Source organism: Artemia sp. Qi Xiang Cuo, chromosome 8 (genome assembly GCF_049724085.1).
Source record: "Artemia sp. Qi Xiang Cuo chromosome 8, ASM4972408v1, whole genome shotgun sequence".
Classification (NCBI taxonomy): Eukaryota; Metazoa; Arthropoda; class Branchiopoda; order Anostraca; family Artemiidae; genus Artemia; species Artemia sp. Qi Xiang Cuo.
In genome coordinates, this window is record NC_142801.1 from 56,372,725 (window position 1) to 56,399,047 (window position 26,323).

General features: G+C 35.3%; 1 protein-coding gene across 1 annotated transcript in view; it reads right to left on the reverse strand.

Annotated features, from left to right (window-relative positions):
* The window catches only part of LOC148949590 (uncharacterized), a 59,928-nt gene extending 36,299 nt beyond the window's left edge, over nt 1-23,629 (reverse strand). Inside the window, exons 1-2 of the mRNA XM_089093620.1 lie at nt 23,565-23,629; nt 20,789-20,927 (exon numbers count right to left, since the gene is read on the reverse strand). Of these exons, the coding sequence (XP_088949746.1) occupies nt 20,789-20,927; nt 23,565-23,628 (203 nt within the window). The 5' untranslated portion in view covers nt 23,629. The remainder of the gene's footprint in view (nt 1-20,788; nt 20,928-23,564) is intronic.
* Between the last annotated feature and the right edge of the window lie 2,694 nt (nt 23,630-26,323).

Sequence of the window (26,323 nt, forward strand, 5' to 3'; positions counted from 1 at the left end):
TTTACGGTCAACCAGGTTGAAACATGGGAAAATTGTAAAATGCATGGAAAATATATAAGTTTGGCTATATATTGGCATGTTAGGGAGTTTTCATGGTAAAATACAGTGGGAGAGTATCCAAACTGTGTTAACTGCAAATTTTCTGCATATTATAAAGTAAGAATTGTCTTTGTAACGTGTTACCTTCCGACTAGTCCCGATTCTATCCTTTTACCCAAAAATTGTTATCTATTGGTTTTCAAAGTCACCTCTAGTTAAATTAACACCAAGACCCCCCCCCTCCCATAGTGTCTGGAAGTGAGTAGTAATCAAGGTTATACTTCTGAGCCTTTATATTCCTTCCTATGCTATTTTGGTCCTTTACGTTCCTTCCTATGTTATTCTGGTCCTTTATGTTCCTTCCTATGCTATTCTGGTCCTTTACGTTCCCTTCTATGTTATTCTGGGCCTCTACGTTCCTTCTTATGCTATTCTGGTCCTTTATGTTCTTTCCTATGCTATTCTGGGCCTTTACGTTCCCTCCTATGCTATTCTGGTCCTTTACGTTCCTTCCTATGTCGTTTGGGGCTTTCCTATGCTGTTTTCAAAGAGAGTGAGTATCCTCTCACATGGCTTTTTGGGTAAATCCGTATCAGAAAACCTGCGCGTCTTGTTTAGCTGCGAATATAATCAATTATTTTATTCTAGTTTTTCTAAACTAGTATTGCCTATAACTTAATTTATGTAGACAATGAACGATATTAATTAATGTTTTGAATAGTAGGAGTGTGAATGATTCTAATTAGTGATTGGATTGTATCAGTGGAGAAAAAAAGTATTAAACTGATTAGCAGTTAAGGTAACCCCGACGGAGTTGTTAACTCAGGTAATTTGCTATAAATTTGAAACAACATCAGTCTATGAAAAATGCCTAACGACGAATCGGAAATGTTTGATTAACATTTGAAAAAAAGGGGTAATGGGATTTGCGAATTGGAGGAGATGGGGTGATAGTGTACTGTATAATATACAAGTGATTTTTTGGAGAGTATTGTCAATTTAAAATAGTTTAGAAATAAAAAAAAAATTTAACAAGAAATGGCTGAAAAGTGTTTTGAGGGAGATGGGTTGCATGGAGGGTTGAGTTGCACGAGGGTTCAGTTAAAGGGGGTACAGTTACACGGGGGGTTTAGTTAAATTGGGTTGAGTTGCACAAGGGTTCAGTAGCACAAGAGTTCAGTAGCACGGGGGTTCAGTTGTACAGGGTTTCGGTTATACAGGGGTTCAGTTACATGGAGGGCTCAGTTGCACGAGGGGGGAATTTACGATTTGGAGGAGATGGGGTGATAGTGTACTGTATAATACACAAGTGATGTTATGGAGAGTCTTGTCAATTTAAAATAGTTTAGAAAAAAAAATTAACAAGAACTGGCTGAAAAGTGTTTTGAGGGAGAGGGTTGAGTTGCACGAGGGTTCAGTTAAAGGGGGTACAGTTACACGGGGGTTTAGTTAATTTGGGTTGTCGCGCAGGAGGGGTCTTGTGCACGAGGGGTTAGGAGAATAGTGCGTCCTTTGTACTGGTGTTTTGTTAGACAGATAGGCAGGTACCTCGAGGGTTCGAGTACAGGGTTGGTAATTTAAAGGGGGTTGCGTTAAGCATGTTAGGGTTTACATTGGGTAAAGTTTCCCGAGAGTTCAGTAGAATTGGGGTTCAGTAGAACGGGGTTTCAGTTATACAGGGTTTCCGTTATACAGGGGTTCAGTTACATGGAGGGTTCAGTTGCACGAGGGGGGATTTGTGAATTAGAGGAGATCGGGTGATAGTGTACTGTATAATACACAAGTGATGTTTTGGAGAGTATTGTCAATTTAAAATAGTTTAGAAATAAAAAAAAATTTAACAAGAAATGGTTGAAAAGTGTTTTGAGGGAGATGGGATTGCATGGAGGGTTGAGTTGCACGAGGGTTCAGTTAAAGGGGGTACAGTTACACGGGGGTTTAGTTAAATAGGGTTGAGTTGCACGAGGGTTCAGTAGAACGAGAGTTCAGTAGCACGGGGGTTCAGTTGTACAGGGTTTCGGTTATACAGGGGTTCAGTTACATGGAGGGTTCAGTTGCACGAGGGTTCAGTTAAAGGGAGTATAGTTACACAGGGGTTTGGTTAAATTGGGTCGAGTTGCTCGAGGGTTCAGTAGCACGAGTGTTCAGTAGCACGGGGGTTCAGTTGTACAGGGTTTCGGTTATACAGGGGTTCAGTTACATGGAGGGTTCAGTTGCACGGGGGTTGAGATAAATGGGGCTTGAGTTCCACGAGAGTCGACTATAAATAAGGCTTTTGCGTCCTTCTGAACTTTCTGTGAGAGGCGGGGGTAAGTATTTAGTTTAAATAATTCTAAGAGGAATTGAGTTTTTCTTTCATTGAAATGCAAGAGTTGGAATATTTCAGTAGTGCTTTGTCATGGTTTAGCTTGTCACAGTTACATTCTCTTGATCTTTCAAAGTTCACTTTGATTTTATTTCATTGATTCTTTTTGTTTGCATGTCCGGGTTGGTGTTTGCAAGTCCAAGTTGGGTTTTCAGACCTACGTTTTTTAGATTTTCGTGGGTGTTTGGTTCCCGGGGTTTATTATTTGAGAAGTTAACTTAAGTATTTCGTGATTTGACGTGCCTGAAATCATGAATTAGAATAGTTAATTAGCTGTTTGGGTTTTCAGACCTATTTATTTTTAGATTTTCGTGGATGTTAGGTTCCTGGGATTTATTATTTGAAAAGTTAACTTTAGTATTTCATAGTTTGACTTGCCTGAAATCATGAATTAGAATATTTAATTGGCTGTTTGGGGATTTTCAAACCTAGGTTTTTTAGATTTTCGTGTGCGTTTGACTCCTGGGGTTTATTATTTGAGAAGTTAACTTTAGTATTTTGTGGTTTTACGTGCCTGCAATCATGAATTAGAATAGTTAATTTAGCTGTTTGGGTTTTCAGACCTATTTTTTTTTAGATTTTCGTGGGCGTTAGGTTCCTGGGATTTATTATTTGAGAAGTTAACTTTATTATTTCGTATTTGACGTGCCTGAAATCATGCATTAGAATATTTAATTGGCTGTTTGGGGATTTTCAGACCTAGGTTTTTTTTAGGTTTTTGTGTGTGTTTGACTCCTGGGGTTTATTATTTGAGAAGTTAACTTTAGTATTTTATGATTTTACGTGCCTGAAATCATGAATTAGAATAGTTAATTACCTGTTTAGGGTTTTTCAGTCCTATGTTTATTAGATTTTCGTGTGTGTTTGAGTCCTGGTGTTTATTATTTGAGAAGTTAACTTTAGTATTTTGTGTTTTTACGTGCCTGAAATCATGATTTAGAATAGTTAATTAGCTGTTTGGGTTTTCAGACCTAGTTTTTTAGATTTTCGTGGGTGTTAGGTTCCTGGGATTTATTATTTGAGAAGTTAACTTTAGTTTCGTGATTTGACGTGCCTGAAATCATGAATTAGAATAGTTAATTAGCTGTTTGGGTTTTCAGACCTAGTTTTTTAGATTTTCGTGGGTGTTAGGTTCCTGGGATTTATTATTTGAGAAGTTAACTTTAGTATTTCATAGTTTGACTTGCCTGAAATTATGAATTAGAATATTTAATTGGCTGTTTGGGGATTTTCAAACCTAGGTTTTTTATATTTTCGTGTGCGTTTGTCTCCCGGGGTTTATTATTTGAGAAGTTAACTTAATTATTTCGTGGTTTGACGTGCCTTAAATCATGAATTAGAATATTTAATTGGCTGTTTGGGAATTTTCAGACCTAGTTTTTTAGATTTACGTGTGTGTTTGACTCCTGGGGGTTTATTATTCGAGAAGTTAACTTTAGTATTTTGTGGTTTTACGTGCCTGAAATCATGAATTAGAATAGTTAATTTAGCTGTTTGGGTTTTCAGACCTAGTTTTTTTTTAGTTTTTCGTGGGCGTTAGGTTCCTTGGATTTATTATTTGAGAAGTTAACTTTAGTCTTTAGTATTTCACGTGCCTGAAATAATGAATTAGAATATTTACTTTGCTGTTTGGGTATTTTAAGACCTAGGTTTTTTATCTTTTCGTGTTTGTTTGACTCCTGGGGTTTATTATTTGAGAAGTTAACTTTAGTTTTTTGTGGTTTTACGTGCCTGAAATCATGAATTAGAATATTTAATTAGCTGTTTAGGGTTTTCAGACCTAGGTTTTTTAGATTTCCGTGGATGTTTGACTCCTGGGGTTTATTACTTGAAAGTTGACTTTAGTATTTTATGGTTTTACGTGCCTGAAATCATGAATTAGAATAGTTAACTACCTGTTTAGGGTTTTCAGACCTAGGTTTTTTAGATTTTCGTGTGTGTTTGACTCCTGGGTTTTATTATTTGAGAAGTTAACTTTAGTATTTTGTGCTTTTACGTGCCTGAAATCATGAATTAGAATATTTAATTAGCTGTTTAGGGTTTTCAGACCTAGGTTTTTTAGATTTTCGTGGTTGTTTGACTCCTGGGGTTTATTATTTGAGAAGTTAACTTTAGTATTTTATAGTTATACGTGCCTGAAATCATGAATTAGAATAGTTAATTACCTGTTTAGGGTTTTCAGACCTAGGTTTTTTAGATTTTCGTGTGTGTTTGACTCCTGGGGTTTATTATTTGAGAAGTTAAATTTAGTATTTTGTTGTTTGCAAGTCCAAGTTGGGTTTTCAGACCTACGTTTTTTTAGATTTTCGTGGGTGTTTGGTTCCCGGGGTTTATTATTTGAGAAGTTAACTTTAGTATTTCGTGATTTGACGTGCCTGAAATCATGAATTAGAATAGTTAATTAGCTGTTTGGGTTTTCAGACCTAGTTTTTTTTTAGATTTTCGTGGGTGTTAGGTTCCTGGGATTTACTATTTGAGAAGTTAACTTTAGTATTTCATAGTTTGACTTGCCTGAAATCATGAATTAGAATATTTAATTGGCTGTTTGGGGATTGTCAGACCTAGGTTTCTTAGATTTTCGTGTGTGTTTGACTCCTGGGGTTTATTATTTGAGAAGTTAACTTTAGTATTTCATAGTTTGACTTGCCTGAAATCATGAATTAGAATATTTAATTGGCTGTTTGGGGATTTTCAGACGTAGGTTTTTTAGATTTTCGTGTGTGTTTGACTCCTGGGGTTTATTATTTGAGAAGTTAACTTTAGTATTTCGTATTTGACGTGCCTGAAATCATGAATTAGAATATTTAATTGGCTGTTAGGGGATTTTCAGACCTAGGTTTTTTAGGTTTTCGTGTGTGTTTGACTCCTGGGGTTTATTATTTGAGAAGTTAACTTTAGTATTTTGTGGTTTTACGTGCCTGAAATCATGAATTAGAATAGTTAATTAGCTGTTTAGGGTTTTCAGACCTAGGTTTTTTAGATTTTCATGGATGTTTGACTCCTGGGGTTTATTATTTGAGAACTTAAATTTAGTATTTTGTGGTTTAACGTACCTGAAATAATGAATTAGAATAGTTAATTACCTGCTTAGGGTATTAATACCTAGTTTTTTTATATTTTCGTGTGTGTTTTACTCCTGGGGTTTATTATTTGAGAAGTTAACTTTAGTATTTTGTGATTTTACGTGCCTGAAATCATGAATTAGAATAGTTAATTAGCTGTTTGGGTTTTCAGACCTAGTTTTTTAGATTTTCGTTGGTGTTAGGTTCCTGGGGTTTATTATTTGAGACGTTACCTTCAGTATTTCATAGTTTCACTTGCCTGAAATCATAAATTAGAATATTTAATTGGCTGTTTGGGGATTTTCAGACCTAAGTTTTTTAGATTTTCGTGTGTGTTTGACTCCTGGCGTTTATTATTTGAGAAGTTAACTTAAGTATTTTGTGGCTTTGTGTCTGAAATCATAAATAAGAATAGTTAATTAGCTGTTTGGGTTTTCAGACTTAGTTTATTTTTAGATTTTCGTGGGCGTTAGGTTCCTGGGATTTATTATTTGAGAAGTTAACTTTAGTATTTCTATCTATTGCATGTAAATGAAGTCTGGAAATTTCAATAACAGAATAATTCTTTTTTTTCTCTTTATCACAAACAATTTTCACTTAGCTACACGATGTAGAAATTTAATTCAAGAAATTATGAAAAAATTCTCAGTAAGTAACAATTTCTTTCTTGAAGTCAACTCTTGGATACACAATACGGAAATTTCATTCAAGAAATTATGAAAATATTTGTAAGTAAGTAACAAGCTCTTTATTGATTTCACCTCTTGAATATACAGTACAGATACTTCATTCAAGAAATGTGATTAAACACGTTTTGAAACTATATACTATTTGCTTGCCTTTCCTTGGCACCTTTCCAAACGAGTGGGGATTCCACACTGGTTCCTACACATTGCAAAAAAGTGAGCAGTACGAAAACTCCACGTTTTCAACCAGACTGTTTTTTTTTCTCTTTATCACAAACAATTTTCACTTAGATACACGATGTAGAAATTTAATTCAAGAAATTATGAAAAAATTCTCAGTAAGTAACAATTTCTTTCTTGAAGTCAACTCTTGGATACAAAATACGGAAGTTTCATTCAAGAAATTATGAAAATATTTGTAAGTAAGTAACAAGATCTTTATTGATTTCACCTCCTGAACATACAGTACACATACTTCATTCAAGAAACGTGATTAAACACGTTTTGAAACTACATGCTATTTGCTTGCCTTTCCTTGGCACCTTTCCAAACGAGCGGGGATTCCCCACTGGTTCCTACACATTGTAAAAAGTGAGCAGTACGAAAACTCCACGTTTTCAACCAGACTGGTTTTTTAGACAACATCCATTTTTAGGGACCAATCAGAGACAGCGGAGGTTGCTCAATATACAATAACTTGATTGGTGATTGGTTACACACCGTGACGGCGCATACATAGTGAGAGAGACATGCAAAGTCGACATAGCTTTAATTCATTTTTTTTAAGGCTAATTTAGACGAGGTTATGTGCGCGCACGTAACCTCGTCTAAATTAACCTTAAAAAAGGAAATAAAGCTATGTCGACTTTGCATGTCTCTCTCACTATGTATGCGCCGTCGCGGTGTGTAACCAATCACCAATCAAGTTATTGTATATTGAGCAACCTCCGCTGTCTCTGATTGGTCCCTAAAAAAAATGGGTGTTGTCTAAAAAACCAGTCTGGTTGAAAACGTGGAGTTTTCGTACTGCTCACTTTTTTGCAATGTGTAGGAACCAGTGGGGAATCCCCACTTGTTTGGAAAGGTGCCAAGGAAAGGCAAGCAAATAGCATGTAGTTTCAAAACGTGTTTAATCACATTTCTTGAATGAAGTATCTGTACTGTATATTCAAGAGGTGAAATCAATAAAGAGCTTGTTACTTACTTACAAATATTTCCATAATTTCTTGAATGAAATTTCCGTATTGTGTATCCAACAGTAGACTTCAATAAGTAAAATTTTAATTACTTAGATTTTTTTCATTATTTCTTAAATTAAGATTAAATATCGTTTATATAACCTAAAAGTGTTTGTGATAAAGAAAAAAAAAGATTTGTTCTGCTATTGAAATTTCAAGACTTCATTTACATGCAATATATACAAATACTAAAGTTAACTTCTCAAATAATAAATTCAAGGAACCTAACGCCCACGAAAATCTAAAAAAAAACTAGGTCTGAAAACCCAAACAGCTAATTAACTATTCTAATTCATGATTTCAGGCACGTAAAACAACAAAATACTAAAGTCAACTTCTAAAATAATAAACCCCAGGAGTCAAACACACGAAAATCTTTAAAAACCTAGGTCTGAAAATCCCCAAACAGCCAATTAAATATTCTAATTCATGATTTCAGGCAAGTCAAACTATGAAATACTAAAATTAACTTCTCAAATAATAAATCCCAGGAACCTAACACCCACGAAAATCTAAAAAACTTAGTCTGAAAACCCAAACAGCTAATTAAATATTCTAATTCATGATTTCAGGCACGTCAAACCACGAAATACTAAAGTTAACTTCTCATATAATAAACCCCAGGAACCTAACACCCACGAAAATCTAAAAAACTTGGTCTGAAAACCCAAACAGCTAATTAACTATTCTTATTCATGATTTCAGGCACGTAAAACCACAAAATACTAAAGTTAACTTCTCAAATAGTAAACCCCAGGAGTCAAACACACACGAAAATCTAAAAAACTTAGGTCTGAAAACCCTAAACAGGTAATTAACTATTCTAATCCATGATTTCAGGCACGTAAAACCATAAAATACTAAAGTTAACTTCTCAAATAATAAACCCCAGGAGTCAAACATCCGCGAAAATCTAAAAAACCTAGGTCTGAAAACCCTAAACAGCTAATTAAATATTCTAATTCATGATTTTATGCACGTAAAACCACAAAATACTAAAGTTAACTTCTCAAATAATAAACCCCAGGAGTCAAACACACACGAAAACCTAAAAAACCTAGGTCTGAAAATCCCCAAACAGCCAATTAAATATTCTAATTCATGATTTGAGGCATGTGAAATACGAAATACTAAAGTTGACTTCTCAAATAATAAATCCCAGGAACCTAACGCCCACGAAAATCTAAAAAAAACTAGGTCTGAAAACCCAAACAGCTAAATTAACTATTCTAATTCATGATTTCAGGCGCGTAAAACCACAAAATACTAAAGTTAAATTCTCAAATAATAAACCCCAGGAGTCAAACACACTCGAAAACCTTAGAAAACTAGGTCTGAAAATCCCCAAACAGCCAGTTAAATATTCTAATTCATGATTTCAGGCAAGTCAAACTATGAAATACTAAAGTTAACTTCTCAAATAATAAATCTCAGGAACCTAACGCCCACTAAAATCTAAAAAAAACTAGGTCTGAAAACCCAAACAGCTAATTAACTATTCTACTACATGATTTCAGGCACGTCAAATCACGAAATACTAAAGTTAACTTCTCAAATAATAAACCCCGGGAACCAAACACCCACGAAAATCTAAAAAAACGTAGGTCTGAAAACCCAACTTGGACTTGCAAACAACAAAATACTAAAGTTAACTTCTCAAATAATAAACCCCAGGAGTCAAACACACACGAAAATCTAAAAAACCTAGGTCTGAGAACCCTAAACAGGTAATTAACTATTCTAATTCATGATTTCAGGTACGTAAAACCAAAAAATACTAAAGTTAAGTTCTCAAATATTAAACCACAGGAGTCAAACATCCATGAAAATCTAAAAAACCTAGGTCTGAAAACCCTAAACAGCTCATTAATTATTCTAATTCATGATTTCAGGCACGTAAAATCACAAAATACTAAAAATAACTATTCAAATAATAAACCCCAGGAGTCAAACACACACGAAAATCTAAAAAACCTAGGTCTGAAAACCCTTAACAGATAATTAACTATTCTAATTCATGATTTCAGGCACCTAAAACCATAAAATACTAAAGTTAACTTCAAAAGTAATAAACCCCAGGAGTCAAACATCCACGAAAATCTAAAAAACCTAGGTCTGAAAACCCTAAACAGCTAATTAAATATTCTAATTCATGATTTCAGGCACGTAAAACCACAAAATACTAAATTTAACTTCTCAAATAATAAACCCCAGGAGTCAAACACACACGAACACCTACATAACCCTAGGTCTGAAAATCCCCAAACAGCCAATTAAATATTCTAATTCATGATTTCAGGCACGTCAAATACGAAATACTAAAGTTAACTTCTCAAATAATAAATCCCAGGAAGCTAACGCCCACGAACATCTAAAAAAAACTAGGTCTGAAAACCCAAACAGCTAATTAACTATTCTAATTCATGATTTCAGGCACGTAAAACCACAAAATACTAAAGTTAACTTCTCAAATAATAAACCCCAGGAGCCAAACACACACGTAAATCTAAAAAACTAGGTCTGAAAATTCCCAAACAGCCAATTAAATATTCTAATTCATGATTTCAGGCACGTCAAACCACGAAATAATAAAGTTAACTTCTCAAACAATAAACCCCAGGAGTCAAACACACACAAAAATCTAAAAAACCTAGGTCTGAAAATCCCCAAAACAGCCAATTAAATATTCTAATTCATAATTTCAGGCAAGTCAAACCATGAAATACTAAAGTTAACTTCTCAAATAATAAACCCCAGGAACCTAACACCCACGAAAATCTAAAAAACTAGGTCTGAAAACCCAAACAGCTAATTAACTATTCTAGTTCTTGATTTCAGGCACGTCAAATCACGAAATACTAAAGTTAACTTCTCAAATAATAAACCCCAGGAACCTAACACCCACTAAAATCTATAAAACTTTTAATTAAAACCAAAACAGCTAATTAACTATTCTAATTCATTATTTCAGGAACGTCAAAAAACAAAATACTAAAGTTAACTTCTCAAATAGTAAACCCCCGGAGTCAAAACACACACGAAAATCTAAAAAAATTAGGTCTGAAAACCCTAAACATGTAATTAACTATTCTAATTCATGATTTCGGACACGTAAAACCACAAAATACTAAAGTTAACTTCTCAAATAATAAACCCCAGGAGTCAAACATCCAAGAAAATCTTAAAAACCTAGGTCTGAAAACCCTAAACAGCTAATTAACTATTCTAATTCATGATTTCAGGCACTTAAAACCATAAAATACTAAAGTTAAATTCTCAAATAATAAACCCCAGTAGTCAAACATACGAACACCTAAAAAACCTAGGTCTGAAAATCCCCAAACAGCCAATTAACTATTCTAATTCATGATTTAAGGCATGTCAAATACGAAACACTAAAGTTAACTTCTCAAATAATAAACCCCGGGAGTCAAACATGCATAAAAATCTAAAATACGTAGGTCTGAAAACCTTAAACAGGTAATTAACTATTCTAATTCATGATTTCAGGCACGTAAAACCATAAAATACTAAATTTAACTTCTCAAATAATAAACCCAAGGAGTCAAACACACACGAAAACCTACAAAACCTAGGTCTGAAAATCCCCAAACAGCCAATTAATATTGTAATTCATGATTTGAGGCATGTCAAATACTAAATTCTATAGTTGACTTCTCACATAATAAAGTCAAGGAACCTAATGCCCACGAAAATCTAAAAAAAACTAGTTCTGAAAACCCAAACAGCAAAATTAACTATTCTAATTCATGATTTCAGGCACGTAAAACCACAAAATACTAAAGTTAACTTCTCAAATAATAAACCCCAGGAGTCAAACACACACGACAATCTAAAAAACCTAGGTCTAAAAATCCCCAAACAGCCAATTCAATATTCTAATTCATGATTTCAGGCAATTCAAACTATGAAATACTAAAGTTAACTTCTCAAATAATAAATCCCAGGAACCTAACACCCACGAAAATCTAAAAAGAAACTAGGTCTGAAAACCCAAACAGCTAATTAGCTATTCTAATTCATGATTTCAGGCACGTCAAATCACGAAATACTAAAGTTAACTTCTCAAATAATAAACCGCGGGAACCAAACACCCACGAAAATCTAAAAAAACGTAGGTCTGAAAACCCAACTTGGACTTGCAAACAACAAAATACTAAAGTTAACTTCTCAAATAATAAACCCCAGGAGTAAAACACACACGAAAATCTAAAAAACCTAGGTCTGAAAACCCTAAACAGGTAATTAACTATTCTAATTCATGATTTCAGGCCCGTAAAACCATAAAATACTAAAGTTAACTTCTCAAATAATAAACCCCCAGGAGTCAAACATCCACGAAAATCTAAAAAACCTAGGTTTGAAAACCCTAAACAGCTAGTTAAGTATTCTAATTCATGATTTCAGGCACGTAAAAGCACAAAATACTAAAGTTAACTTCTCAAATAATAAACCCCAGGAGTCAAACACACACGAAAATCTAAAAAACCTAGGTCTGAAAACCCTAAACAGGTAATTAACTATTCTAATTCATGATTTCAGGCACGTAAAACCACAAAATACTAAAGTTAACTTGTCAAGTAATAAACCCCAGGAGTCAAACATCCACGAAAATCTAAAAAACCTAGGTCTGAAAACCCTAAACAGCTCATTAAATATTCTAATTCATGATTTCAGGCACGTAAAACCACAAAATACTAAAGTTAACTTCTCAAATAATACAACCCAGGAGTAAAACACACATGAAAAGCTAAAAAACATATGTCTGAAAATCCCAAAACAGACAATTAAATATTCTAATTCATGATTTCAGGCACGTCAAATACGAAATACTAAAGTTAACTTATCAAATAATAAATCCCAGGAACCTAACGCCCACGAAATCTAAAAAAAACCAGGTCTGAAAACCCAAACAGCTAATTAACTATTCTAATTCATGATTTCAGGCACGTAAAACCACAAAATACTAAAGTTAACTTCTCAAATAATAAACCCCAGGAGTCAAACACACACGAAAATAAAAAAAACGTAGGTCTGAAAATCACCAAACAGCCAATTAAATATTCTAATTCATGATTTCAGGCACGTCAAATCACGAAATACTAAAGTTAACTTCTCAAATAATAAACCCCAGGAGTCAAACACACACGAAAACCTAAAAAACCTAGGTCTGAAAATCCCCAAATAGCCAATTAAATATTCTAATTCATGATTTCAGGCAAGTCAAACTATGAAATACTAAAGTTAACTTCTCAAATAATAAACCCCAGGAACCTAACACCCACGAAAATCTACAAAACTAGGTCTGAAAACCCAAACAGCTAATTAACTATTCTAATTCATGATTTCAGGCACGTCAAACCACAAAATACTAAAGTTAACTTCTCAAATAATAAACCCCGGGAGTCAAACACAAACGAAAATCTAAAAAACCTAGGTCTGAAAAACCTAAACAGCTAATTAAATATTCTAATTCATGATTTAAGGCACGTAAAACCATAAAATAGTAAAGTTAACTTCTCAAATAATAAACCCCAGGAGTCAAACACACACAAAAACCTAAAAAAAACTAGGTCAGAAAATCCCCAAATAGCCAATTAAATATTCTAAATCATGATTTCAGGCACGTCAAATACGAAATACTAAAGTTAACTTCTCAAATAATAAATCCCAGGAACCTAACGCCCACGAAAAGCTAAAAAAACTAGGTCTGAAAACCGAAACATCTAAATTAACTATTCTAATTCATGATTTCAGACACGTACAACCGCAAAATACTAAAGTTAACTTCTCAAATAATAAACCCCAGGAGTCAAACGCACACGAAAATCTAAAAAACCTAGGACTGAAAATCCCCAAACAGCCAATTAAATATTCTAATTCAAGATTTCAGGCAAGTCAAACTATGAAATACTAAAGTTAACTTCTCAAATAATAAATCCCAGGAACCTAATATCCACGAAAATCTAAAAAAAACTAGGTCTGAAAACCCAAACAGCTAATTAACTATTCTAATTCATGATTTCAGGCACGTCAAATCACGAAATACTAAAGTTAACTTCTCAAATAATAAACCCCGGGAACCAAACACCCACGAAAATCTAAAACATGTAGGTCTGAAAACCCAACTTGGACTTGCTAACACCAACCCGGACATGCAAACAAAAAGAATCAATGAAATAAAATCAAAGTGAACTTTGAAAGATCAAGAGAATGTAACTGTGACAAGCTAAACCATGACAAAGCACTACTGAAATATTCCAACTCTTGCATTTCAATGAAAGAAAAACTCAAGTCCTCTTAGAATTATTTAAACTAAATACTTACCCCCGCCTCTCACAGAAAGTTCAGAAAGACGCACAAGCCTTATTTATAGTCGACTCTCGTGGAACTCAAGCCCCATTTAACTCAACCCCCGTGCAACTGAACCCTCCATGTAACTGAACCCCTGTATAACCGAAACCCTGTACAACTGAACCCCCGTGCTACTGAACACTCGTGCTACTGAACCCTCGTGCAACTCGACCCTATTTAACTAAACCCCTGTGTAACTATACCCCCTTTAACTGAACGCTCGTGCAACTGAACCCTCCATGTAACTGAACCCCTGTATAACCGAAACCCTGTACAACTGAACCCCCGTGCTACTGAACTCTCCTGCTACTGAACCCTCGTGCAACTCAACTCGATTTAACTAAACCCCCGTGTAACTGTACCCCCTTTAACTAAACCCTCGTGCAACTCAACCCTCCATGCAATCCCATCTCCCTCAAAATACTTTTCAACCAATTCTTGTTAATTTTTTTTTTATTTCTAAACTATTTTAAATTGACAATACTCTCCAAAACATCACTTGTGTATTATACAGTAAACTATCACCCCATCTCCTCCAATTCGCAAATCCCCTCTCGTGCAACTGAACCCGCCATGTAACTGAACCCCTGTATAACCGAAACCCTGTACAACTGAACCCCCGTGCTACTGAACACTCGTGCTACTGAACCCTCGTGCAACTCGACCCAATTTAACTAAACCCCTGTGTAACTATACCCCCTTTAACTGAACCCTCCTGCAACTGAACCCTCCATGTAACTGAACCCCTGTATAACCGAAACCCTGTACAACTGAACCCCCGTGCTACTGAACTCTCGTGCTACTGAACCCTCGTGCAAGTCAACCCAATTTAACTAAATCCCCGTGTAAGTGTACCCCCTTTAACTGAATCCTCGTGCAACTCAACCCTCCATGCAACCCATCTCTCTCAAAATACTTTTCAGCCATTTCTTGTAAAAATTGTTTTTTATTTCTAAACTATTTTAAATTGACAATACTCTCCAAAACATCACTTGTGTATTATACAGTACACTATCACCCCACCTCCTCCAATTCGCATTTCCCCCCTCGTGCAACTGAACCCTCCATGTAACTGAACCCCTGTATAACCGAAACCCTGTACAACTGAACCCCCATGCTACTGAACTCTCGTGCTACTGAACCCTCTTGCAACTCAACCCAATTTAACTAAATCCCCGTGTAACTGTACCCCCTTTAACTGAACCCTCGCGCAACTCAGCCCTCCATGCAACCCATCTCCCTCAAAACACTTTTCAGCCATTTCTTGTTAAATTTTTTTTTATTTCTAAACTATTTTAAATTGACAATACTCTCCAAAACATCACTTGTGTATTATACAGTACACTATCACCCCATATCCTCGAATTCGCAAATCCCATTACCCCTTTTTTTTGAAAATGTTAATCAAACATTTCCGATTCGTCGTTAGGCATTTTTCATAGACTGATGTTGTTTCAAATTTATAACAACTACCTGAGTTAACAACTCCTTCGGGGTTACCTTAACTGCTAATCAGTTTAATCCTTTTTTTTCTCCACTGATACCCTCCAATCACTAATTAGAATCATTCACACTCCTACTATTCAAAACATTAATTAATATCGTTCATTGTCTACGTAAATTAAGTTATAGGCAATACTGGTTTAGAAAAACTAGAATAAAATAATTGATTATATTGGCAGCTAAACAAGACGCGCCGGTTTTCTGATACGGATTTACCCTAAAAGCCATGTGAGAGGATACTCACTCTCTTTGAAAATAGCATAGGAAGGCCCCAAATGACATAGGAAGGAACGTAAAGGCCCAGAATAGCATAGGAGGGAACGTAAAGGACCAGAATAGCATATGAAGGAACGTAAAGGACCAGAATAACATAGGAAGGAACATAAAGGCCCAGAATAGCATAGAAAGGAACGCAAAGGACCAGAATAACATAGGAAGGAACATAAAGGACCAGAATAACATAGGAAGGAACATAAAGGACCAGAATAGCATAGGAAGGAACATAAAGGCTCAGAAGTATAACCTTGATTACTACTGAAGTGCCAAAGTGGTATTAAATACAAACATTATGGAGGGCGAGGGGTACAAAATGTAGCTTTCATTTTTCAGGGCAACTGGAAAATTCCTCACTGAGACTATCCATCTTGGCTCTTCTCCAATCAGCGATGACTCTCACAGTCCTCCAAGCTGATTGTAACTCAAAAATCAATGGACTCGGTCAAAGAAGGGAGACCTATTTTAACTGCACTGCATAAAACAAAACATTTTACAACTGGACATTTATTTTGGTTAAAAAAAAATGCCACTTTCTACAAAAGTAATGCTTTTTCTTGTTTTTTTTTTTCAGCATCAAGGTTTTGTCAGAGATGTCATTTTTTTCTAAAGTAAGGAATTTACATGTTTACATGATTTTTGTGCTTTTACACTAAGTCGTATTTTATGAATGTTTATATATATATATATATTTTTTTTTTTATTATTTGATGTTAACTGGCCACTTTGAAAGAGGTTTACAAAGCATCTTTCGGTCAATTAAATAAAAAAAAACAAGTTTATTTAACTGAAAGTAAGGAGCGACATTAAAACTTAAAACAAACAGAAATTATTCCGTATATGAAAGGGGCTGTCCCCTCCTCAACGTCTCACTCTTTACGATAAAGATGTTTTGTTCTAAGAAATAGAGTTTTGAGAAAGAGTTAAACTTTAGCGCAAAGAGCTAAAGCCCCCCCCCCCACGCCCATCATTCCTCTAAACACATCCAATCAAAATTTTGAAATAGCCATTTTGTTCAGCGTAGTTGATTTCCAGATACAAAAATCTTTTTGAGGAGGACAATCCCCCACAACCCTCGGGGCAAGGGTTTTAAGTTGTGCCCTGAGGGTATATAAGAACAATGTTGGCACAATGTACCATTTATTATTTTCTTTAAAGCAGGGCACTTTATAAGGAAGGGGTTGCCGTAGAGACTTCAAAAGAGGCTCATTGGATTGGAAATCGAGAATTCTAGTGCCCTTTTCAATAGTCGAAAGTGATTTGAGGGCAACTAGCCTCCCCCCACGCCCATAACTCCCCCAAAAATATCCAATCAAAATTTTGAGATAGTCATTTTGTTCAGCGTAGTGGATTTCATAGAAAATATGTTTTTGAGGAGGACACTCCCCCACAACCCTCAGGGCAAGGGTTTTAAGTTTTACCCTGGCGGCATATAAGGTTTTTTTAGAAGACCTTGTCGTAGAAACTTAAAAACAGGCTCATTCGAGTGGAAATTCAAAGGGATAGTGCCCTTTTTAATAGTCGAAAGTGATTGGAGGGCAACTAGCCCCCCCACGCCCCTTATTCCCCCAAACACATCCAATCAAAATTTTGAGATAGCCATTTTGTTCAGCGTAGTTGATTTCTAGATAAAAAATATCTTTTTGAGGAGGACACTCCCCCGCAACCCTCAGGGCAAAGGTTGTAAGTTATTCCCTGAGGGCATATAAGAACGATGGTGGCACGATGTATAATTTTTTTTTGTTCCTTTAAAGCAGGGCACTTCATATGGAAGGGGTCGTCGTAGAGACTTCAAAACAGGCTCATTTGATTCGAAATTCAAAGGGATACTGCCCTTCTTAATACTCGAAAGTGATTGGAGGGCAACTAGCCCCCCCTCCGACAACACCCATGAGTCCCCGGAACACATACAATCAACATTGTGAGATTGCCATTTTGTTCAACGTAGTTTATTTCGAGATATAAGATATGTTTTTGACTAAGAAACTCCCCCAATGCCCTTCGGGCACAAGTTTTAAGTTATGTCCTGGGGGCATATAAGGTTTTTATAGAAGGTGTTGTCGTAGAAACTTCAAAACACGCTCATTCGATTGGAAATTCAAATGGCTAGTGCCCTTTTTAATAGTCGAAAGTGATTGGAGGGCACCTACCCCCCCTCCCCCCACCTGCACGCCCATAATTCCCCCAAACACATCCAATCAAAATTTTGAGATAGCCATTTTGTTCAGCGTAGGATAGTTGTTTTCAAGATAGAAAATATGTTTTTGAGTAGGACACTCCCCCGCAACCCTCAAGGCAAAGGTTTTAAGTTATGCCCTGGAGGCATATAAGGTTTTTATTGAAGGCGTTGTCGTAGAAACTTCAAAACAGGCTCATTCGATTGGAAATTCAAAGGGCTAGTGCCCTTTTTAATAGTCGAAAGTGATTGGAGGGCAACTAGCCCCCCCCTCCCGCACGCCCATCATTCACCCAAACACATCCTATCAAAATTTTGAGGTAGCCATTTTTTTCAGCGTTGGCTAGTTGATTTCCAGATAGAAAATATGTTTTTTAGAAGGACACTCCCCCACAACCCTCAGGGCAAGGGTTTTAAGTTATACCCTGGGGTATATAAGTTTTTTATAGAAGGCGTTGTCGTAGAAACTTCAAAACAAGCTCATTCGATTAGAAATTCAAAGGGCTAATGCCCTTCTTAATAGTCGAAAAGGATTGAAGGGCAACTAGCCCCCCCCCCCACGCCTATCATTCCCCCAAACACATCCAATCAAAATTTCGATACAGCCATTTTGTTCAGCGTAGTTGATTTCCAGATAGAAAATATGTTTTTGAGGAGAACACTCCCCAACAACCCTCAGGGCAAGGGTCTTAAGTTATGTCCTGGGGTATATAAGGTTTTTATAGAAGGCGTTGTTGTAGAAACTTCAAAAGGGGCTCATTTGATTGGAAATTCAAAGGGCTAGTGCCCTTTTCAATAGTCAAAAGTGGTTGGAGAGCAACTAGCCCCCCCCCGCCTCACGCCCATCATTCCCCCAGACTCATCCAATCAAAATTTTTAGATAGCCATTTTGTTCAGCGTGGTTGATTTCCAGATAGAAAATATGTTTTGAGGAGGACTTTCCCCCGCAACCCTCAGGTCAAAGGTTTTAAGTTATGCACTAGGGACATATAAGGTTTTTATAGAAGGCGTTGTCGTAGAAACTTCAAAACAAGCTCATCCGATTGGAAATTCAAAGAGCTATTGCCCTTTTTAATAGTCGAAATTTACTGGAGGGCAACTAGCCCCCCCCCCCGCCCATCATTCCCCCAAACACATCCAATAAAAATTTTGAGGTAGCCATTTTGTTCAGCGTATTGATTTCAAGATAGAAAATATGTTTTTGAGGAGGATACTCCGCCACTGCCTTCAGGGCAAGGGTTTAAGTTATGCCCTTGGGGCATATAAGGTTTTTATAAAAGGCGTTGTCGTGGAAACTTCAGAAAAGGACTCATTCGATTTGAAATTCAAAGGGCTAGTGCCTTTTTTAATAGTCGAAAGTGATTAGTGATATTTTTTGTTATTGTGGTTGTTTAGACCAGGGCACTTCGTATCGAAGGAGTTGTCGTGGGAACTTCGAAAGGGGATCATTCGGTTGAAAATAGAAAGGGATGATGCCCTAATTCCCGCTAATTCCCGATAAGGCATCTCAGCAATATCCCAAGAACGACTTAGGGTATTATGTTCAAACTTTCGAGGCTACTTCTGCTCCTAACCAAATCGAAATAGCGTAAGTGTATCCAAGCTATCAAAGAAAGTAAACAGATTTTTTTGCGAATGGTATCAAGTTTTCCATTTCAGGTCAACTGTAGGAGGTATGAAACTAAATTAAACAGTAATATTTGGGTCCAGATTTTTAAAAGGGTGTATGTTGTTAAAAATTGCTGAAAATTTTTCTCTAGCATACAAATAGCGGGCCAAACTATAAAGTCTTAAAAAACGAACAGATTTAAAATGTCATTTTCTTTTTCCCTGAAAAGACTATGTCAATATAAAACGAACAGAAAATAATTAAAAAAACCTTTTTCCACACAATATAATACAAAATGAATTTGCATTTTCAGTTTAATATACATGTACTGATATTTAGTAATCACAATGTTAATATTATTTGATTTATTAAAGTTATAAAAGTAAAAACATATACATTCTTTTTAGTAAAGTGCAAATTTTGTTCTGGCCTTGGGAAGGCATAGGGGTTTTGCGCCCAACTTATGTTAATTTCTGCTCGGTTTGAGTTTGACTCGGTTATTTATTGTAATTTCTGTTCGTTTTGGGTTTCCAATGTTAGAGTTCCTTTGAGCTTTCAATACTCTAAAATACATACTTGTGTAACATTTAGCCATAAAGAATATATATCACAGGTTCAAATTTGTACCACATTGTCATATATGTCACACCCCATTGCACAGCCAATTTTCTTTGCGTGTAAATCTGTTCTAATTCTAATTGATTTTTTCACAATGTTGCACAAAAGGTCTTTGTGTGCAACATTTGATTTCAACAGGCGACAGAACGTGAGTTAAAATATGCGATCGTTTGGTTTACCGTAAGCTTCTATGGAAGGCAACGAGACCTGAACCTCGACCCAGTTGGGTCCGCCCTCCACAAATCACTGTAAACTCATAAGTTTTACCAAGGTTTCAAACTTAGGTTTTGCCATTTACTGGTAGCTTCACCTGGATAATTTGTATATTTTATAAGAGCTAATATAATAATTTTTAAATTACGAAATACTGTAACGACTTGAAATTACGTGTTGTTCCGGTTGAAGAGCAAACCGGTCAGTTATACCGTTTTGAAAGCATTTGACGATGTATTTGCATAAGAAATTTGTCAGATTTGGGCTTGCTTACAAAATTTGGAGTCAATCGAACCGGGCAGCAGAAAATGGGTTGAAAATCCAACCCAATTCTTCTGGAAGGAAGAAAGAAAGAAAAACAAAATATACCGTTGGTAAAAAAAAAGTCGTGTATTTATTGTAGCTAACGGATAGTGAAAAGTGACCAGCAATTGCTGCATTGAATCTTGATTATTTTGTCAACTGCCGATTTTCGGTAGGATATCGAAATGTCGAGTCAATGTCAAATTTTAAGGTAAAATTATGAAAGACAGAGAAAATACACTTCAGAACTTAAGAATTACGACCCAGATATTCAATATACTGTGAAACTAATAGTTTATGTGAGACCCAAAAAGGAAATGGTACTTACATTATGCAGCCTCTCGTAATAGGGTCTTTACCGTCTTTCGAATCTTGCCATTGAGCATAGCATAGCCCGGCTGTTACACAAATATCATTACCAGTGGCTTCACATGCAGAAGTTGTGCAGACACAGGTGAGAATATCTTCTAGGAAAAAAGAAGTTTTAATAAATCTCAAAAAAATTTTACCTTTTAATCTTAACTACCATTCCAGTTCCAAGGTGGTTCCAATGCACACAATGCACAGATCTTAGATTTGTTTTTATTGTACAAATATTTTGTGTAAGTAATTTGAAATTTATTGTAAAAATATTTTGTGTAAGTAATTTGAAATTTATTGTACAAATATTTTGTGTAAATAATTTGAAATTTATTGTACAAATATTTTGTGTAAGTAATTTGAAATTTATTGTAAAAATATTTTTATTCATCAATATTGACAAGTTACCATGATCAAGTGAGTTTATTGACATGTTTCCAAAAATTTATCGCCACAAGTCTTTTACCTGCATTTTTTATGGACTCGGCAGTTGATTTCCAAAGATGAGATTAAAAAAATATCCCGCGTTGCAAACTCCGCAAGTGTACAATTTCACCTAGTCTTTAAATCCTAAAAAAAATCCTGAATCTGCCCCTGCCATCCGAAAAGTCAAGAGCATGGGCTATAGAATCATTTTTCTCCAAATCATTGCCCACCTGAAACAACGCCACTGCTTTCAAGGTTATTTTTAGAAATATAATTAATTATGAATAATTTTTTTCGGCCATAGAATAGGATTTTGAACTCATAGTGTCAAGCGTTTTCAGTAAAGAACTGAAAAAAATTCAAATGAATTTACTGAAAAAAATATGCATTGTCAGTTTAATGTACATATGCTTATATTTATTCCATAAAATATTAATTAATTTTTGATTTCTTAAGGTTATAAAATTGAAAACAATAAAAAAAAAATTTTAATAAACATTAAAAAAAAATTTGAATAAAGTACTAAATTATATTCTAGCTTTTAGAAACCATAGGGTTTAACACCTTACTCAGATTAATTTCTGCTCGTTTTGAGTTTGACTTATTTTAATTTCTGTTAGTTTTGGTTTTCATTTTTTATTGATACTGATTTGTGGTAGTTGTATGCTTGGCACATAATTTGATTCTATTTTGTTCATTAAACTGACCATACACATTTTTTTCACTAAATTCATTTGAATTTGTTTTCAGTAAAATACAAATTAGATTATAGCTTTTAGAATGCATGGGGTTTAGAACCCTACTCATATTAATTTCTGCTTGTTTTGAGTTTGAATTATTTTAATTTCTGTTTGTTTCGGGTTATAATTATTTATTGATACTGATTTGTGGTAGTTGTATGCTTGTTACATAATTTGATTTTATTTTTGTTCATTTTTGGTTTAATTGAGTTCTTTACTTTTTTTTTGAAAAACTTATTTTGTGGAAAACGTTTTTTTTAATTAATTTCTGTTCGTTTTGTATGCCCCCAGGGTATAACTTAATACCCTTGCCCCAAGGGTTGTGGGGGAGTCTCCTCCTCAAAAAGATATATTCCATCTGGAAATCAACTACGCTGAACAAAATGGCAAAATGAACAAATCTCAAATTTTGATTGGATGTGTTTGGGGGAATGATGGGTATGGGGGGACTAGTTGCCCTCCAATCACTTCAGACTATTAAAAAGGGCACTAGAACTCTGAATTTCCAATTGAATGAACCCCTTTTGAAGTTTCTACGACGTGCCCTGCTCTAAAGGAAAAAAATAATACATAGTACATTGTGCCAACATTGTTCATATATGCCCTCAGGGCATACCTTACGACCCTTGCCCCAAGGGTTGTGGGGAAGTGTCCTCCTCAAAAAGATTTTTTCTATGTGGAAATTAACTATGCTGAACAAAATGGCTATCTCCAAAATTTGATTGGATGTGTTTGGGGGAATGATGGGCGTGTGGGGGGGGGGGCGGCTAGTTGCCCTCCAATCACTTTTGACTATTAAAAAGGGCACTAGCCACCCCAACTTCCAATTGAATGAGCCCTTTTCGAAGTTTCAACGAAAACTCCTTCGATACGAAGCGCCTGTCGAACAAAGAAAAAAAAACACATTGCAACCACATTGTTCTTTACTTAGGCAGCGCTAGCGCGCTGCCTATGATAACCAAGGCGTAACCCATGACCTGAAATTGTTTCATTACTTATGATCCCTCCCCTTCCTTTATAAGCCTTTAATACCATCTTGAATAGAGAGAGAACAAACTTCCCTTTCTTCCAACTGGTATTCTTAAAAAAAATCCCTTTCACTGTGTCCCAAATTGATTTCAATGCACAAAACCTGCCTGAACAGGTGAGAAGAAGATCCACTTCAAAATTTATCTGATGACGTAACTTAACTTTTTCTAACATATCTTAAAGAGAAAGTTCTTTAAGATACGTTTGAAAAAGCAGGTTAAACCAGACAAAAACTCAGACGTTTGGGATACCATTCCATTTTTTTTTTTTGGCTTTTTTAGCATTGCATCCCCCCAAAAAGACTTTCCAGGTGGCTTAAAGTTTTTGCCTGTCTTTACCTCTAATGTAAAGGAAAGATTTGTATTTCCAAGATTGTTGGAGAAAAATCAATACTTTTTTTGAATGGAGGAGGGAATGAAGCTACAAAGTTGCACTATGACCAGATCCGCTTGTGCTAGGTACGGTCTTTCCAAAAAAACCTTAGGAACTGTCTCCCTCCCAACCCCAATCCATGTAAAAATGTGATAGAAAGCAAATACTGTATCTCACCAGTTCCATTCGCTTCTTCGAAGACCGACAAACAAAAAAAGCACCAAAACACAGAATATTTCATCGCAAGAAGTATTTCTTTCCACGGCTTCTTGTTTACTGCAACATAATTTCTGATCGAAATATTTGTAATTTGACTCTCCTTAATTAAATGCTTGTTTTTGAAGTCTATTCCTGTTGATTGCCAAAATGTTGAAATCAATTTATTTAAGTCAACAGAACTCAACTTAACTAAACATGAATCTCACTAACTGCGTTTAACCATAAAAATCATTAGATAGTTGATATAAGGATAAATGAATTTAATGGAAGCTACTTAATCTTCCGTCACTGGACTGCCCATAATCGGGAACCGATTTGTTTTCTGGTTTTATTTTTTCTCCAATTAAATTTTTTTTTCTTAGGATTAAAATTAGTAGATCTATATTTTAAGATGGACATAGTACTGCAGAAGAAGTTGAAGCTGAATTTTATTGTTTTTCGGTACTTGTATGGTATACCCACTACGACTCAAAAAGTGAAGTTAGGTTAATCCTAATAAAATATACCTAAGAATGATAAAAATATAATATACAATTATTCTGCATATTTGTAAGTAAGAATTATTTTCTGAATTCACACTGTCCAAATACTTTACCGCCCCCCCCCTATAATATGCAAATATATAGCCCAAACTATATATTTTCCATCTATTTTGTCACTTCTCTTTGTCTTTATTCACGCTAAGGTAAAAGAAACTAGCGAAAGAAACTAGTTTACAGTGCGTCAATCCATGAACAACTTGAGTGGTAGTGGGTATATCATACAAATACCTATTTTTCATGTAGAATTTTAGAAAAGGAAGTTGAAAAAGGGGGAAAAGGGGAATTTTCAGACAGTCAACCAAAAAAACAAAAAATCATATTGCTCGGACTATTTTCATTTTTAGCCAATAATTGGACAAATAAACTATATTTTCGTCAATCAAAGTTTTACTGAGGTTAAATTTAATTATTTTTTATTTTAAAGTAGATATAGTTCCGAACAAGAAGACATAAATGAATTTTTTGTTGTTTTTGGCTTGACTTTTGTGTTTTTGATTAGACTTCGGACAAACGAACGAATATACAGACGAAACACAAACCCATATTACTTGGAATAATATTCTTGGAGCATAGCCAACTATTTATTGAACAAAATTATTTTTCTACAATAATGTGTTTACTGGAATTAGAATTGACAGATCTATATGTTAAGGTAGACATGTTTCTGAAGAAGAAGATGAATTGTATTGTTTCGTTTTCTTTCTTTGGTACCTGTTTGAAATACCCCCTACCTAATATTCTTCATATACGTTTCTCTGACGCTCAATCCAAATGAAATATACCAAAGTAAGATTAAAATATAATACCTTAGGGGCAGGGGGGGGGGTAAAGCATAGCAGGTCTGTTTCTCTGACGCTCGATCCTAATGAAATATAAAAAAGTATGATGAAAATATAATACTTTATTAACCAAATTATGGAAACTACAGAGGTACTTTGCCTCCCCCCTAATGTGCAAATATATAGCTCAAATTTGTTTTTAAGAAAAAACATCGTCAAAAAACCGGTCATACTTATGTTCTACTTCAATGAAGAGTGTTAGATAGAAGGTATTTCATACAAGCACCCTTTTTTTATAGAATTTCAACCAACAAAATTTTGAGATTTCGAATATTTCGAGATAATGGAGAAACAAGATCATAAATCCATACTGTTTAGAATATTTATGGCATGTAGCCAATAATTGAGCCTTTAGCCATTAATTCACCAAAAACATTGATTTTCGGCGAAAACATGGTCAAAATTGGTAGAGACGAAATTTAAGTTTAGAAAAGTCCTGAATGAGAAGTCACTACTGAATTGTTTTATTTTTACACCTATGATTTTAATACATAAACAGAATTAACTTTTATATAAGGCTAAGTGGCTTTTTCCCCTGCCGAACGCTGACCACATGGCTGCTGGAAATTTCAGCAGTTGCAAAAGCAGCCCTCACTTCGTTCAGGCAGAAGTTTCAGAACTTGATTATCCCGAATTCATTGCAACACTAGAAGGCAGAAGCATACTTCAGTATGCTTCTCACAGTTTTTTTTGCATGGAAAGCCATCTAGTGGGAGCTAGGGCTGAAAACTTCCTCTCTTGCTCTTCAGCGGCCCTTCTGAGCTCTTGGAACTTGACCATTCTTTTTTGGCTGGTTCGGAAATGATTTGTCACGGTGCGGCAAAGCTTCTCCAAACTTTTCGGTAACATCTTCGAATTATGCTGAGTTCAGATATGACACAAATGAAATGAATATTTGGTAACAATGACCCCATCATACTTTTCTTTTATTTTTTGTTGCCACACTGTTGTTGGTGCCCATTATTGTATTTGTTGTATCGGCGCAAAAGCCTACCCAGTTCCTAATATCAACACCAACATCCTTTAGCGATTGCAGACAACTGTCAACACTCTGGAACACGCCTTCAGTAGTCTCATCGGGACAGGTGACAATACCTTGGACTTCTACACTTGTCTCTAGTTTCTCGTCTACAAAACTCACGCAAAAAGCTAGCTGTTTGCAAACAGTGTTGTCCGTTGTTTCGTCGATAATAATCTACAACGTAGATATTTTGAGGTCATTTATCAGCTCTTGCCGATAGTGGGGGGGGGGTGCCGATAGTCGAACAATATTTGTGACTTAAAGCTTTCCTTGTCTCACGGTTTAGGACAGCCTTCCCACATAAGGACTTGAGGA